General features: G+C 44.1%; 1 protein-coding gene across 7 annotated transcripts in view; it reads right to left on the minus strand.

Moving 5' to 3' along the window:
• LOC117590790 (fasciclin-2) overlaps positions 1 to 17,999 on the minus strand; it is a 73,504-nt gene that overhangs the window by 3,271 nt on the left and 52,234 nt on the right. For 6 of the 7 annotated variants that reach the window (XM_034283739.1, XM_034283738.1, XM_034283740.1 and 3 more), the window contains 4 exons: positions 12,254 to 12,417; positions 6,808 to 6,932; positions 5,251 to 6,741; positions 4,990 to 5,173 (listed from right to left, as the gene is read on the minus strand). In XM_034283739.1, coding sequence (XP_034139630.1) covers positions 4,990 to 5,173; positions 5,251 to 6,741; positions 6,808 to 6,932; positions 12,254 to 12,417 — 1,964 coding nt within the window. Of the gene's footprint in view, positions 1 to 812; positions 1,919 to 4,989; positions 5,174 to 5,250; positions 6,742 to 6,807; positions 6,933 to 12,253; positions 12,418 to 17,999 lie in introns of those variants that run through there. The other variant, XM_034283745.1, reaches the window with a different exon arrangement.

The raw sequence follows: 17,999 nt of genomic DNA on the forward strand, positions 1-17,999 counted from the left end.
TTGTCGCTTTCGAAACTAAAATATACAATTTAATAATAATTAACAATTATCAACAAATTTCGGTTGTTTTTGTTGGGTTAATTTCGTGTGCATCGATAGAAGGAGTAATATGATGCTATATAGTATAGTGTATATATATAAATGGTACCATGATGATACCCGTACATATGGCTGGTATGCTATTACTGCAGCATTTTACCTTCCAAGCGTTGGGAGGGGCCTTCCAAGCGGTGGGGTGGCGGTGCGGTTCCCCTTTCCAAGTCATAGTCACACACTGCATGCTTTTTAAGTATTTCTTTATTTACCCAAAAATGAACTGCTTAATTGTTAGGTATCGTTTCTTATTACACTGCTTACAACATTCAAGATGTCCTATACGGAGTATGTGCGGGGGAGTGTGTGTCACTGTCTGTGCTAAAAGCACTGCTTTTCTCCCCGTACTGCTGGTACTGCTTGCAGCTCGCTTAGAACAAAAAAAAACAAAAAAAAAACACTCATCTTCTCAGCAACGTTAGGCGGGCTGATTTATTCTCTAGCTATACGTGTATATTGTATGTATATAGTATATATAACTAGATATTGTAAAGGTATAAATTGTATTTCGTTTTTGTTTGTTTTCCGATATATTTGGCTAGAAAAAAATCCATTTCGCTTGCTAAAAAAAATGTCTTGTTTGTATACAGGAATACAGGAATGTTCTTCTAAATTGAAATGCATTCTAGTTGTGTTTTTCATTATTATTTAAGTACTAATATGCTCGTATTATGGATTATCCATTTTCATGATTAACGGAGACTCTTTCTTCTTACGTTTTGTTTTCATAATTCAATTACACCATGTGATAAAAATTCGTAGTGGAGCCCAAGCCCGAGTCCGAGCAGTGTGCACTGCTTAAACGCTGCTTTAACTTAGTTACTTATTGTCCCCCTCTTAACGGATAACGTATACGCTCAAAAAACAAACAGAACAGAAACTGCTTGATGACATCTGCGTCGAAGCGGAAAAGCTTTTGGCTAAATGTAATTTATTCTTCAATAAATTGTACTCGTATGCATTTGATATATGATTATTCATTTTTGTTGTTTTTTGTTTTTGGTTGTAGAATTTCACTAAAATTTTGTTTAATTTATGTAGATTCGTACGCTTGGCAGTGTTGTAGAATGCACATGGAACTAAGCGGAACGGGTTTCTGGGAATAGTAATCGTAATCGTATTCGGAAGAATTGTGGACAATACATAAATATACTCGTACATACAGGTATGTTTTATATCTGTGGTACATACTAACTAAATAACAACAAATCAACAGTGGCTTAGTGGTTAAAACAAGACATCGGTTATGGTAGGATACATACAATAAGTACATACATATATCATCATTATCATTAACGTTAATCATTATTATGTATGCATATGATTAGGTTTTGGCATTCCGTTTCATTGACTATTTTTTAATTATTTCATTTCTTTTGCTTTCTTTTTGTACAGTTAATGGAATGGTGACTCTTGGTGACCCCACCATTAGTGATATTTGTCTTCATATTGATCATACATATTTTCTACTTGAGCACATTCAACACATAGTATGTATGTATATTATGTATTTATTTCCGCCTTTTCATGCTATTTTAATATTTTTTTTCGTGGTTGATAAACTGTTTTCCTTTTCTTTTCTTCGGTTTATTATTTACACAATGGAGACGACGACAAATAATGAAAGAAAGACAGAGAAAAAGTGGTCTGTCTTTCTGTTGAAGATTCCTCCGTGCACAGCTTGCTGATTGGTGGCTGTTCGCTTAAGCAGTCGTCGTCGGGAGCAGTAGCAACAGCGCGAAAGCAGTGGAGAGCAGTAGAACCAGCGGCGGAGCAGCAGCAGCAGCAGCTTGTCCGCCTTTTGACGGGCGGGGATGTGGATTGTCTGGATGAGAGTTTTCGAGGTTTTGGCGTGGGGATTTTCGGTTCGGTTCGGTTTTGTTCAGTTTTTCGAGGTTTTTCGTTTCATTTTACAGGTTTTGTTTTGCGTTCGATTTTATTTGTTGTAGTTTTGTGGGTTTTTAGCACCCACACAGCATATAAGAGAGAAAAAACAAAGAAGAAAAAGTGGTAGAAGAAAAAAAGGAAGAAAAGGAAACACACAAAAAGAACATTTTTGTTGTTGGTTGGAATTTTCTTTTTGCACATTACATTTTCGGAGTTATTTTTTAGGCATTGTTTTAGTTTCTTGTTTTAGTTTCTTTTTTTGTTGGGTTATTGGGGCGACGACGACGACGAATGTGTGGTGGTGGGTGTGTGGGTTAATCCGATGTGTTCCAGAAATCTCTAGTGACCCGGACCAGTGCTTGTGGCTGTTGTTGATGCTCCTGAAATCTCGTTGACTCCAATTAAATATCCCATTGAGTTCTACATTAAAGTTAAGGCCTGGTCCACAGGTGGTTTCATTCTGCGGTTCCGTGAAATTCCGAACTTATCGGAACAATTTGTCGACGCTCCATGATGCATTTTCGAATTAAAGAAGCTTTAAAGGATTCACTTTTATTGCAACGTTTGCCTAGGAATTCCAGTAGTAGGGTTCCATTTTCCAGTTTAGATGGCAGAGAGATTTCAGGAACACCAACAATTGCATTGCGTGTTAGAGCTTTCGGTTGGGTTAGAGGCTCGAGGTTGCCAGAACACTCCCGACTTGAGTCTTCTACTATGGAGGATTAGTTATTTGTTCTTGTTGTTTGCTAGTTTGGTATGCGAGTGTTTCATGTGTGTGCTTTTTCTGGCTGTTTGGTTGGTTGTTTGTTTGTCTGGCCGGAGGGTTGGGACGTTTGGTTCTTGACATGTGTTAGTGGTTGTTCGGTTAATAATATTAACTATGACTAAGTTGTTACTTAAATGCAGACACAAATTTGATTGAGTATTGAGTATAAGATCATAGTGGGAGGGATCAATTATATGTGGGATATAGCGGGGATAAAGGATATAGGGATAGCGACAAAAACACACACAAAACACAAAGATACAAACTAGTGACAAACCAACAGATAATAATTATATATGCTAAGTAAACGATGATGAAGAAGGAGACAGCAAGACAGTCACAGCGATAGCAATAGAGAGCGAGCGAGCGATTGAAAGTGAAACAAATAGAAAGACAACGCAGGCATGTGTTTCGATAAGATACGATACGAGAGACGATACACATAACGATAACGATACGATACGATACGATAATAAAAGAGAAAACGAACGAAATGTGGCATTGGCAGTAAATTACAGTTTGTTTGTTGGTTTTTCTTTGTTTTATTTGAGAAACTTTTCTTTTGTCGCTTATAATTGAAAAATTAACTAAAGAAATATAGAAATAGTAGACGCAGCAGTAGTAGTATACACAAAATCAATTCAAATTCCAATCAAATGATAAAATTAATTTAAAATAAAAGTAAAAATGGTGATTCTAGTGGATACGAAATCAAAACAAAACATAATGGAAAGAAACAAATTAAAGGCTTTTTTGTTGATTTCTAATTTAATTGCGCTTTTTGCATTTGTTTCATTTCTTGTTGTGTTTACGAGCTAGATAGATGGTTTACATTTAACAGGGTATGTATGTATGTATATTCGTGGGGGTCACACATTATTCAAACAAAATATTACAACACACAAAAATATAAAATTATAAATTGATTCTTCACTTTCAAATTCTCTGTTATAGAAAGTATTAGTGTGTTTTCCTTTTCTTTTTGTTTCGCTTGGTAATTATAATTAAGTAAATGCTTAAGAATTTTATTAAAAAAAAAGTATAGAGAACATAATAATATTAAGGTATTTAGTGTTGATTTCGGGCCTGCGCGCATCTCTAATTCTTTATTTCTATACAACTTCAGACATTTTTACTGATGCGCGCACGCACGCGCCATATGAGACATGAATGGGTGGGGGCTTTCAGGGGGCCATTTCTATGATGGGGGGAGGGCTTGATATTTGATTTGGCTTTTTCCATAATGTTTATCAACTGCGTTGCAGTACTCAGTGTTTCAGTGTGTGGGCGTGGGTGTGGGTGGAATGTATACAATTACGGCCTACTGGTTATGGAAGAATATACCGAGGAGAGTATAGAGTATGCTCTTTGTGGATGCTCTAACGAAACGAAACGAAACGAAACGAAAGGCGCATGCAAAACAAAAACGATGTTTCGACAACAAAAGAGCAAAGAAGAGAGATGTATAGAGAGGGCGAATAATAATGATAAACGATAAATGACAGACGAAGAGACGAGAGACATTGGATTCACACTGAATCTGAATTGAGATGATGATGAAACGCAAGTTGAAATAAACACTACAGAAATCGATGTATGCAAAAGTAGTCGATAAACGATAAACGATAGTTGATAGTAGTTATATCTGGGGGTATATCATATATATTTCATATATAGCATATATTTAGAGCAGTAAAAATCGAGTGTGTGTGTGTGTGTGGGTGTGTGTTCGTGTGTTCGATATCTATCGATTGTATATATGTATGTTTATTTTTCTCTTTGTTTTTTGTTTTGTTTTGTTTTCTGGGATCTTGTAGATCATTTGAGAGGGCGGTTCTCAATCGATATGGATGCCTGCTTCAGGGGTTCAAACATTGGGCCAAACACTGTATATTTAGTACACTTGTGTGGCCCACTGTGTGTCCCCCGCCCAGTGTGAGTGTTGCGCGTGTCTATCGTGTATCGATCGATCGATTGCAGAGAGATTATGCATTCCGCTTTCGATGACTTGAGCTTTTGTTTTTGGGCTTTTTAGACTAACATTGAGGCTAGGACACTAACTAATGTTACGCTTATGGTGGTGGCCAGCGCAATGATTGTGGTGGTGATGGTTGTCGTGATTGTCGATGTGGAGGCTCTTGTGGTGGTCGTGAACAGTTGTTTGTGTAGCGACCCGACGCCGGAGTTGAGCCCGGCCGAATAGAGCAACGTGCCGAGATTATTGTTAGCGGAATCGGACTCACCTCGTGTCGTCTTCATGATGATCGATGCCGGCGACGAGTAACCGATGGCATTATGCGCCTTCAGCTCGATGCGGTAGTACGTGTTCCCATTGAGGTCGGTCATCTCATACGATGTGGTCTCGACCACATCCACCGTATTGCATCTGTCCTCTAGCTCGGTCCAAGAGCCACTGATCTTCATGCCCTGCAAAAACCAATGATGATCAATGATCTGTTTTCGGATGATCTCATGCAGAGAGCGCCAAATGTTTATGTTCTTACCGGACAATACTTGATCTGGTAGCGATCGATGGGCTCCCCATTGTCGGCGGGCACTCCCCAGCGCAGTTCAAAGTGATCCGAGTAGGGCGACACGACCACGGGCTCCTCCTTGTCATGCTGGACAGGATTGTGCAGGGGCTTGGGTTCCTCGGGTGCGGAGCGGCGCGGCGTGGACTGCTTCTGGTTGACGCCCCAGTTGCCGAGACCCACCTGGTTCCTGGCCGCAAAACGGAAGCTGTACTCGGTCTGGGGGCGCAGACCCTCGACAATGTACGGGGAATCGGGCGACCAGCTGCGGTTGTACGCCGTGGACCAGTCGGGATTAAGGGCCTCCTTGTACTGCACACTAAAGGCCAGGATGGGCAGTCCCAGTTCGGTGGGTGGGCCGCGTATGTCAAATGTTATGGTGGTGGCCGTCAGCTGGCGCGGCACTGCCGCCGACACGAACTCCGGGACGCGGGCCTCCTTCAGCTGCATGTCGTGCTCGGCGGTGCCATGGATATTGGTGGCAATGCACTTGTAGGCGGAGTAGTACTGACGGGTCACAGGGTGGACGATGAGGTCGCTGCGGGGACCGGCGCCGACGATCTTGAGATTTGTGTCGTACAGCTCCTTGATCTTGCGCCCGTTCCAGTGCCACTCAATGGTGGCGTTCGGTATGCCCATGGCCAGGCAGCTGAGATTGGCCTTGCGCTGGTCCCATGTGAACACCGGCGGCAGCTCCTTCATCTGGCTAAAGTCCGGCCCAAACTCCACCGTGATGTGTCCCGTCTTGAAGGCTTCGGCGCCCTTGTTCTTCGCAATGCACTGGTACAGGCCGTCGTCGGTTCTCTCAGCGTTGGCGATGCGCAGGGTGCCAGAGCTCTCGCCGCGATCCTCGTCAAAGTAGCGCTCCAAAACAATTCGCACATCGTCGACCTGGACGCCTGGTGAGTACTCTTCCTGGGTGCCCCAGCGGCGGAAGGTGATGGCCGGTGCGGGACGTCCCTTGGCCCGACAGGTGATGGCAATCTCCTTGGTCCTGCTGCCAGTCACATTGTACAGCTCGTAGATGGCAGGGCGTACCAGGACATTCAGCTTGGTCTTCTGATCCACAACGCCAGCCTTGTTCTTGGCCAGACAGGTATAGGTGCCGTAGTCGTCCTCCCGCACTGAGTTGATTGTGACCAGACCCGTCTGTGGATTCACCTGGAAGCGTTCGGCGGTGGCCACATTCAGCTGTGTGGCATCCCGGATCCAGCTGATCTCCGGCACTGGCTTACCGGTGGCCGTGCAGTTGGCCGCAAAGGGTTTGCCCTCGATGGCCTCCATCGTTGCCGGCAGACTGACAATCACCGGCTGGATGAATACCTCCACGCGAATGGTGCGCTCCAGCAGCTCTCCCGTATCAATGACAGCCGCACGGCACGTGTAGATGCCCTCGTCCGTCTCCTGAACATCATGGATGAGCAGGCCATGGGTCTGCACAACATACTTATCGCCAGTGCGGATCTACAACAGAGAATCCAAGGATTAGTTATGATGGCCAGGTGAGGCAAGGAAACATCAATTACTTACCGGATCTCCGTTGCGAAGCCAGTCAATGGTGGGATTGGGATCGGCCTTTACCTCGCACATGACCACGTAATCTTGGCCCAGGGTCGGATATTGATTTTCTGGAGCATTTGTCCAGGTAATGGCCACTACAAAGAGGAACAAATGTGGGGGAAACTCTTGTTAGACTTAGAAACAAAAGCAGCTGAAACAATGAGGCGTTCACGTACAAATTCCTGTGGAAAAGGTGTGCGAAAATTGTTTGATTTTCCCTGGCATTTACACAGCCAGTGAGCACACACACGCCACATACGGCCGAGAGACAGTAGAGGACTAGCAAATACCTTCCAATTATTCACAAGAAAACGTATTGAATATTGCAGTTGTAAAGCTTAAGCCAACACTCAGAGAGACGCTTGGCATCCCTCACGATTAAAAGGTATGAAAAGTGCAAGGCAGCCCCCTGGGCGATAATCCAAGCGGAGGGTGTGAAGGAGTAGGTGGAGCCTGTACGTGGCGTATATGTAATATAATTTTAAACAAACTGTCAGGCACATAAAAGCAATCCAAAGCCAAGACGTGTGCGCGACAAATCCTCAAGTAGCAAGCAGCAAGCAGCAGACAACATGCGCCCGGCCCGGCCCGGCCCGTTCCACTGCTTGCCATAGCCACTGCTTGCTCTAAGGGTCAGTCTCAGTCTCGACCCTAACGAGCATTCGGATTGTCGACAAAGACTTGGACTTGTACTTGGACTCAGACTTGGCATCGGGTTTGTGATTCCTGGGCTCCTGCCAATAAATCTCCACTGCAGCAGCAGCAGGAGCAGGAGCAGGAGCAGAGGGATGACTTGGAAATTGAAAATGGGGGGGAAAAACGAGCAAAAATAAAAAGAAGAAATTGCAAAAAGCTGGAATTCCTAAATCAAATACTTGCCATACAATTCAAAGCACAAACACAAATAGTAGTAGTAGATGCCAAGACAGCAGAGAGGCAGAGGGAGTCGGAGTCTGAGTCGGAGTCAGAATCGAGGCGTGAAGCGGAAGATTTTTCTGGGACCATCAGTTGTTTGTTTAGTTTAATGCGGAGAAAAAACATAATCACAAGCGGGGGCGGGGCCGACTCTGGCGGCTCAACCTCAAAGGCAAAGCAATACAAAATTCAAAGTACAGCTTTGATTCACAGGCACAATTGTGCTCAACGGCCAGGCTCAATCCAGGGCTAAATAAAAAAGTGCCAGGAAAGGTCACTCCAAATAGATGGCCATTGCATTTGGAATAGCATTTTGCATTCCAAGCGGAAATTGTGGAAATCCTTCTTCGTTCTCTGCTGTGTCTGCTGTCGATTCTCCAACATGTGTATGGCCCCCAAATATTTACAGTTTATTTATAAATCAGTGTAATAACAAGCCATCTCAATCGCTCAGCTCTGCTCTGCTCTTCTCTGCTTTGGCCTGTCTGTCTTTCTGTATGTTCCTCGCTCGGGCACACTCTCTGTCTGCTGACTGTCAAGCTCAAACATGCACAGAGACATGCACGGACATGCACCCAGAGATGTCCGGCATTCGATTTGGACAGAGAGGGGGAGCGAGAAAGCCAAAGCAGAAGCCAAAATAACGGAAAGTTGTGTTAAAAACATTTTCTATTTGCAATTTTTTATTGGCAGTGTCTGGGCTTACACACATATTGTATGTCCTGTGCAGCTCCTTATCCCTCATGCCATCCTTGTGCCAGACAACTGCTTACAGAGGGAAGCAGCAGCAGCGGCAGCAACAACAACAGAAACAGCAACAGGAGCATCGACTCGTACTCGTAAAATAAATAACCAGAAAGAATGAGCAAACGATGGGACAGTTGATACTGTAAATACCCTAACAGATCTAATGCAAAACACCGTTATAATACGGCGACACGATCTGCAATTCCGCTTTACGGCTGAACGAGAGAGAGAGAGAGAGAGAGAGGCAGAATAGTGAGAGGGCGTGTGCATGAAGCAACTATAGTTGCTTCATGGGCGAGAGCAGCTGGCAAAACTGCAAAGGTGTCTTATCTTGGCATTCGATCTCAAGTATAACTTCCATGGCAACTGCATGGCATTTCTCTTGTTGCATTCGCTATACTCTCTTTCGAAAAAGAGTAACTTAAAGTTGCTGCTGCTGTCACATCACTTCTCTCCTTCTCGTTCTGTTCTTTGCAAGTTCTCTCCTTTTTCTGCCTGCCTGCCTGCCTGCCTGGCGCATTGTCGTAGCGTGTGAGATTTTGTTGTTCAAACACTTTTCGCTGGCTCTGGCGTTTCTCACATTCATCTACACCCTCACACTCACACACACACACGTATGCCCGCCAGGAGTAGGAAAAAAGATGAACTAGTTTACGATTTCATTATTAGTTTGAACAAGGACACTAGCAAAAGCAGCAGACCAAAGAGGTAGAGCCAGAGCCAGAGCTGGGTTCCAGGTGGCAGGATGAGTAAAGATGCCGCGGCCATGGTCAAACATCCAGACATCACAACTTATTGAAAAAGTTGCAGCAGCAGCAACTTATTACAACAAAATGCTACAGAGAAAGATAAGCACGGAACACACAATTGCAACAGAGCAACAGAGTTTTTGGTGGGTGGCTGTTTAAATTTGTGGCCCTTAAAGATGACAGATGACAGCAGAACTAAGGCCTCCATCCATGTACATAGCTGTCAATCTCTTTACCCAATTGTCGGACGAGAGAGAGAGAGAGAGAGAGAGAGAGAGTCTTCAATCATGATTACAAACATGCTCTTTAGATCAAATTAATCACGGAAACAAATTGCAATGCAATAGAGCCAAAAACTGTTCAACAATTCCTGAATAAAGCCAATAGTAAGGAAAGACACTCTAGAGTCGACAAATAATTGAGACGCAAGAATGTGGAGAACGTGGCGAACAGATGGAGCACATTGTGCCAGTCAATTGTGCAGTGAGGCATCTTTTGACAAGTCGTAGAGAATACAAACTGTGTTCTTAATATCTGCAATCAAGACGATTAGTGTCAATTAGATTGACCGAGAATGCCAGCAATTATCGGTTCCGAGCATCGATGGAAGTGTATAAATATTTAATTAATGCATTGTCTGCACACGTCTAATGCGCTTTAAATGCCTTCACAAATGTAATTCTAGTCAAGTGTCTGCCAGAATGCAATCCACTCGATGGCGCTTCTACTGTTTGTTGTGTGTGCTTCTCCTTCTGGCGGAAGTTCTGTGTGCTTCGAGGAATATGCATTTATGAAAAGCATAAATATTGAAATATTAAGCTGTGACTGTGCAGTGCCACAAACAACGATATGTAAATATGCCACTGTGTATGTCCCTATCCCCGTCCCTGTGAAAGCCCCAGGCTCTCGTGCATGTTGGCTTTTCATGGCAAAAGTAAATCTTGCAATTTGCCTTCAGCCTTCCTTCCATTCGGCCACCTATGTACGTATGTACGGGGAGGAATGCGAGTAGTATATCTTCGTGTCGTGTCCCTGGCTGCTTATTTGCTTAACTAAATGCAACTTCTGAGTTGTCAACACAATGGCAGTGCGGCAGTGAGGCACTGCGGCAGTGGTTTTGGGGCTCCCTCTGATTCTGATTCTGATTCTGATTCAGATTCAGATGCCTCTTCATGTACTCTTAGTATCTGGTGTTGATAACCAACTGCTGTTGGGTTTTGTATTTGAAAGCTGGTCGAGTCGGTTGCACGTTGCAGGGAAGAACTAGGACCAGAGGACAAGGGACAGAGAAGCGGTTAATGGCTGGGGCTTACCACAGGCTTAACATGTAATATTCCATTTGGAAGAGCTGCAGCTCTTTAAAATGTGAACGGAAGACGAGCCGAAACCCTTGAAAATCAAGGAATCACACGCACAACACTAGACTTGACCAACAAATCTAAACAACTTTAAATGCATGCAAAAATATCCCACTACTCATTGCTTAGGGCTTTAGTCATGGTAATGGGACTTTAACACGGTTTGTTCTTGTCTGCTTCCTTCTATAGTTATAATTTTCCAACAGAAAAGTATTAAATTTTTTAGTTCTACAAAGTTCTAAACCAACCATACCTGCAAGGCCGATCGTAGCTTTGGCCCTGGGGATTCTATCACGTAAAGTGCGCCCTGGCGTTTGTCAACACTGGTGTCAATGGTAGCCACAGATCTACCCCGTCATTCAACCAGTGGACAAACAAAGGGCCGAACTGGAGAGTGGGGTGGGGAGGGACTCGATTGGAGAGTGTGTAAGGAGAGGAGGATGATGCCAGGAAAGGAGTGCCCATATCAGGCACAAATTGTTGCACAGCAACAACCTGGCATTGGCCCACTGGCCCCTCAATGAGATGTTTGCCAGGACGAGGAGGCAGTTCCTCACATATCACGAACAGACAAAGTGCTTCCACAGGAGCAGAGAGTCGTGGTTTGTGCCTCTCCGTGTGCAATGAGAACGAACTTTAAATTGCTTAGAAAAATCAATCTCGTAAAAGTTTTTCGAGCTGAAGCGCGCACCGTAGAGTAGAGTACGGCAGTGCCGCCGCTTATGTGCACTCGACTATCCATTCCTTTTTTCCAAATAAGGGGGAGAGGGAAGGGGATCCCTCTGGCAGAAGGTGTGTGCGTGTCGTGTCCTGCTTATTGGGGAACGTGTTGTTGCCTCCTTGTCACATGTGTGTGTGTGTGTGTGTGTGAGTGCTCTCTGCTCGCTGCTGTTTTATACATGTGTCCGCTGAACTGTCGCCTCCTCTCTCTCCTGCAATGAAATCCCAGAGAAACTGTAATTTCTTACTACCCGGGCAATGCTGCACTTGCACTGCACTAGACTGCAGGCTGTACTTCAAACTGTTAGCTCGAACCGTGTGCCGGGGACACAAATTGCTAACAAGATAAATGAATCGTGTGGCAGGCACGGAGCAGGAATCACGTTGAACGGCGATTACTCTCAGTTCCAGTCTGAAGGCGGCTATGCCAATCAAAATGGTGACAAGTCAAGCATGACAACAGCTAGCAGAAAACTAATGACAAAATATTCCTCAAACTCTTGAACCAGTGTTGCAAAATGCAAAGCACACTTCTTGGTACAGTCTCGCTTCATAGCCGCGATCAGTGTTGGGCAGAGAAATAAATCATCTCGTTCTCCCACTTTTGTTCTTCTCCTGAAGCAACTTCTGGCCTCTCTTTGATTGAAATTTCCAAATAACATTTGACTTAAGTACAGTAATGCACTAAAGCACTACAGTGCTGTACACCATTCCAAATACTTACCATCCAAAGAAGCAACAACAGAAACAACGAACACAAATGATAATAACACTCATAGTAATGTTAACGATAACGATAACGATAATGATAATGAGAATGCGAACGCGAATCATCATTATCGTTTGCCTTCACTGAGAGTTTGCCGCGTGGAAGGAAGGAAAAAAGGAAAGAAAGGGAGGAGGAAGGAGGAAGGAGGAAGGACTCACCATAAGTTGTAATTGTGACGCTCGTCTCGAGAATTTCGGTATTTGCATAGGACGCAGTGCAGTAGTACTTGCCGCCCATCTCCACCGTCAGGGAGGAAATCATCAAGGCAAGGCTCTCGCCGGGCAGCGTCTCCGTGTACATGGGTGGCTGGTTTCGTCCCGTTCTGTGGATAGGTGGGATGGTGTTGGAAACGAATGAGTTTTTGTTTTGCTCTGTGTAAAATGCCCAAAAAAGGGCATCTTTACATTAAACAGTACAGAGGAGCACGAGTATTAGTAACAGAACAATATGCATTTTAAATGGTAGAAGAGTACGAGTATACGAGTATAAGTATATGCTTTCGCAGCGGTTGGGTGGTGGGGAAGAGCAGGGTAATATAATTATTATTTTTATGCACAATGATTATAACGATTGTTGTGTGGCTCTGAGGCTATGTATGTATGTATGGCTGCGTGTTAGTTTTGCTCTTTCCACTTATTTTCTTCACAATTTGCATGCCTTTTTCCACACAGCACACAAATGTGTTACGCATTTTTGCCATTTCCTCATCCTCATCCCCATCCCCATTTCCAGATTTTCCCGTTTCCCGTTTTCGCCATACGATACGAATTTAAAAATATATTTTCTCGCATTTTCCACCAAATTTGCCAGCTAAATGGGAAAATTCCTTTGCCTTTTATTGTGTGTTGTGTGTGCTGTAGGTGTGTGCGAGTGCCACAAGCATGAGGTCACCGTCACTCGGGAGCTCGTGGCTTTTCGCTCAACTTTTTGTGTGTGTGTGGCAAGCAGCAGCGGCGTTTGCAAGGATGATGCAAGTAATTGGATGATTTTTTTCAGTTTAAAATTCGGTTTCTTTCTTTTGATTTCACGTTTAATAACCGTTTCTATTTTGCTGAACGACAATCGCTTCGAGTCGATCCAACAATCAAAGGACAGCTTTCGATGGGGTTCAAGTTCTTTGAGGAGTTTTCGCCACTGAAAGTTTTATAAGCATGTCGGAAAGGCATTTCATAACGGATTCTGCCAGTTAAATTGTTTGATGGCTTTATAGAACTGGTGGATTTCATGCCATTCCGCCCCTACCGAATCTTTACGACGAGTGTTGGCCATGTGGAAACTTTTCACGCCTTTGCCTTTCATTTCCATGCGATTTGTGCACGAATTTGCGTACAGTAAATCGCATAAAGCCAACAAATTATGGCAGAAACGAACATGGAACATGGAACGAATGACTCTCTGAAGCCGCTGTTGCTGCTGCTTTTGCTGCTTTTGCTGCTGCCTGCTGCCTGCCCATTGAGCAGCTCACGTACTAATTAATTAAAAAAGTTTCCATGGGGCTCCCCCCGAAACTAAATATGCATAGAGAAAGAGTGGAAAGGCAGGAGAAGGAGAGAGCAGTTATTATTATGATTATTATGAGAGTGGGCAAAGCAAGAAACGAGAACTGAAACGGAAACGGAAACGAACGCAACGATAGTAAATATACACAGCAACAGTCGCAGTGGCAGTGGCAGTGGCAGCAACAAGAAGTGGTAGAAGAAGGGAATGGCGTAGCATTGAAATGGACGATACCCATGGAGCTACAGCATTTTGTAGATGATAAAGCTATCCCCAAACAGCACGAATTCAAGATGGAATGAGAACAGAAAGCGCGCAACTTGCAGCAGCTATCATCTGGCTGAATAGATCTCCCATTGGGTATAACAACACCGACAGAATGATCGTTTCGATTTGAGAGCCGCGTCATATCGGTTGCTTTTGCTTTGGGAGCCACTTGATAGAGATTCGCTGCCAGAGTTTTGCATCGAGGGTATGAAAACGACAGAAGGATTCGGCCTTCAGATGAATAAGAAATTTTTGAAAGAACTTTCTGACTTAATAGGGGAAAAAGCAGCAGGCAGATGGTGGCTGGGGGAAGGCTGTAGGAGGCTGTGTACATATTGCGAATGGATTGCAATCCATGGAATAACCGTAAAGTCAACGCACGCTACTTCCTTCCTTCCTCTCTCCCTCTCTCTCTCTCTCTCTCACTCTCTCTGCCGATGGTTCCATCAAAATATCCTTCCCTGCCTGTTTCCCCCTCCCTTTGCGAATTTCAATTTTTTGACAGTCGTCGTCATCATCAACATCAGCCTCATGCCTTCCGCCTTCTGCCTGCTACTCTCCTCTGCCTCCTGCCATTGCGCTCCTACACTCCTCTGCCTGCTGTTTCATGCCGTCCACTTCTTCAGCGTTTCCTTCTACTATTTTTCCCCCTACTTTTGTTTTTACGAATGTAATTGGTTTTATATATTGAACGAATGTTTGTGTTTGTTTGCATTTGTATGCGTGCGTATGTGTGTGTGTGTGTGTGTGTGTGCGCTTGTACGGGGGAATATGGTATCCGGAATACGGAATAAACGGAGCGGAGGGGGCACAACCTGCGTTCGATTTGCGTTTCGCCCAATTGTTGCCAGAAAAGTTTCGGCAAAAAAGTACGTACGCCATGCGGGGTATTTGTTTGCCTGGCAAACACACACATACACAAACAACAATCGCACAAACACACAAACACACAAACACACTGACAGAGACACACACAGATGTGCGTGTGTGGTGCATAGAAAACGTCGCCGTTGCCTGCGCCCCGAAAATTATGCTAACAAAAGATGTCGGAGAGGCGCACACAAAAAAAAGAAAGCACCAGCCAAAAACTGGCATCAATCGAATGGAGTCTCGACAGAGAAATACCCTGTACCTCTACCATTTGTTTTGGGTTATTTTCGTTGGTTTTTCGCTCATGAGCGTTTACAAAATTATAAAAATTAATTACAATTCTGCACGAAGTGTGTACTAAAATTTCTAAACTTGAAGCTAAAAGGGTATCAATATGGTTTCGACTGCTTGGCTGTGCAAAAACGCAGCGACAGCGCTGCAGCTATAGGAAGGCATGGAGCCAGAGGGGGAGGATGGGAGTAGTGGCTGGAAGTACGGTTCGAAGCGGAAGAAGACATTGTGCAGAAAAAATGTCGCTGCATATTTGTGTTCGGATTTTTAATATTGCGCCAAGCAGTGCACACACACACAAACACATGAAAGAAGAGCAAAAAAAGAATCGCAAGGGGAACAATAAAAGAGAGAAAGAGAAAGAGAGAAAGAGAAAGAGAAAGAGAGAGAGACAGAGACAGAGACGTTACGCATACGTAAAAGTCAAAATCTTTATTTTTTATTGCTCTCTTTTATTTTCTTTTCTTTTCTATTGTTTTTTTGTAGGTTGTATCTTGGGTACATCATTGTGGTATTCTCTGTCACACACACACACACACATCAATCCTCTCTCTCTCTCATTCTATCACGCAATTGGCGCCTTGGGGACTTCTCATTTTATTGCATTTCTTTTGGCCGTTAGATGCGCATCAAGCTGCTGCGATTGTCGGTGTTATTGAATCCGGGAATGAGCCACCAGGGAGCAGGAGTCATGATTTAAGGAGTCGCAACTCGGCTGCAGGGATTTCCCTGCAATCCAAGCATCGCATAATTCATCTTACATCTATCGATCAGCTGTCTCTCTCTTTTTTGGGAAGGCAATTCTCAAGCAGTGTCCGTCTTCCACAGCCCAAAAGTCGCTTCACCTTTTATGTTATCCAAAGGAATGTAATCAAAGAATCATTGGGAATAATTATGATCTCTGTTTCGCTAGCACTTCCTTTGGCACAAATCACTTGCAAAATTCAAAGCCCAGATCTACTGCCAGGCCATGCCGCGGAAGGCAGTTGAGCGGCTGCAAAAAGCCCCCAAAAATGCGGACAATGCACGGCCGCTGAACTATGCCGAACTTAATCGTTTTAATTAACTCGAGGACCCTGCCACACCCCTTTACGGGGCAGGGATTTGTGTGCCAGAATAGGCGGTGGGGGGAATATGGGGAGGCGAAACCCCGCTGGGTTTTTGGCAGCTTAATTACATTTCGCGCCTGCAAGTATGCAATGCAGCAAACGGTGCGTACTGTTAAGTGTGTGTGTGTGTGTGTGTAGGCGTCTCTCCGCCAAAAAAAAAACAACAGCAACCAAAAAACCCAAACCAAACAACAAAAGAAGGAAAGTACAGCACTCGAAAAATGGAATACCCTGGAAGGCAAGCTTAAGCGAATGTTTCTTTTGGTTGCTCCGATTTTAATCGCAGTTGAGATGGATTATCGTTCGGAAGGGAAATTTACCATTTTTGAGGTATATTAAATTCATATATATTCAAAAGAGACAAATCTCTGGACGCTTTCCAAGTGCACAAAAATTAAGAGGTATTCCCAAAAGGAGAAAGAGCATGCATGCCCTCCATGGCATAGAGAACATTTCATCTGCAGGACCAGGGAAAATATTCATAGAGGGTGTGAGGGAAACAATGCAGAATTTAGCAAAGTGTTTCCTGGTTTCTGGCCATCGAATGAAACGCGTGAGTGCGAGTGCGAGTGCGTTTGTGGTGTGCTGTGGTATGGATGCCAGGGTTTCCCAGCATAATTTCCGTCCAGCAAGCGATAATTAAAGCTGAACAAATAAAGAAAAACCCACACACACAGCAAATAGTAGTAGTTGTAGCCCACGCAAAAAAGTCTGTTGGCTAGCTGGAAATATGAGCACAAAAAATAATGCAAAATGTTTTTTGGGCCAAAGCCAAACATGAAATTTTGCACTCGCCCAAGTTTTGCAGATCCTTCTCGTTCCCCTTCTCGGAACCCCTGAAGAGGGAAACGAGGTTAATTGGCACGCAATCGTCGGGCGGTTGGCCCTTCGGGGGTTCATCCATTTTCAAGGGGGGAGAAATGACTGGGGACTTGGAGCTAAGCATTGGCGGGGTCAGGTGTCGAGCTCCTCCCTCATTTCGGGGTCAGTCGACAGGCAAATTAATTAACACGATTTCGCTTTTCACACGCACACCTCCGCTCTCCCCTCTCCTCCAGGACTTTCCTCAGTCCGCCCAAGAGTTCCCATTCGTATTTTCCATTGCATTTTCCACAGCGTTTTCCTCTTACGCATTTCCCTTTGGCTCTGTCTGATATGTTTCCCGGGAGCCTAGCAAAAACGAAAAGCTTTCATTCGGATTCCTTGATTGATTCCGCCAGAAAATGCAATTTTCAGTAATTTCTTTTGGGGAATGGTGAGATTTTTTCTTTGCAACTGCGAGATTGCAGTCATTTTTGTTGTTGTTGTTTTTTTTACTCGTTCGTTTGGAAACTGACTGAAGCGTTTTTTGCGCCCCGATTATCTGGCAACTGCTGTGCCTTAGTTTTGTTTTTGTGATGACTGTACCTGCAGTAAAATTCTTTTGCCAAAACTCTGACAAAACTCTCAATTCGAGTCCAAGATCCATTGAGCATTGCCATCTATATAAGTCTATAAGTCTGACAGCCCTGTGGACATGCTCTCGCTTAGCCAGGGTTGCCACACATTTCTCAATCATTAAAGGATGATGATGGTGGGTTAGTACAACAGCTAATTGAATGGAATCGCATGAGGAGAGCTAACCATCGTTGATGGATACGGATATGAGGCATTGGAATTGATGTGTGTGTGTGTGTGTGTGTGTGTGTGGGTGTGGGGGTTTGTATGTGTGTGAGTATGGGTCAAAGGTCCGATGTCAAATGGCCGCGCAAAATGCATTTTTCGCCGTACAACAAAATGAGTTAACAACAAATCAAATCAACGTAAAATCAAATCAATCATGCCACAAAAAAACATCAACAAAAGAGCATGAGAGTGGGGGGGGGGGGGG

Source organism: Drosophila guanche, unplaced genomic scaffold (genome assembly GCF_900245975.1).
Source record: "Drosophila guanche unplaced genomic scaffold, DGUA_6, whole genome shotgun sequence".
Lineage (NCBI taxonomy): Eukaryota > Metazoa > Arthropoda > Insecta > Diptera > Drosophilidae > Drosophila > Drosophila guanche.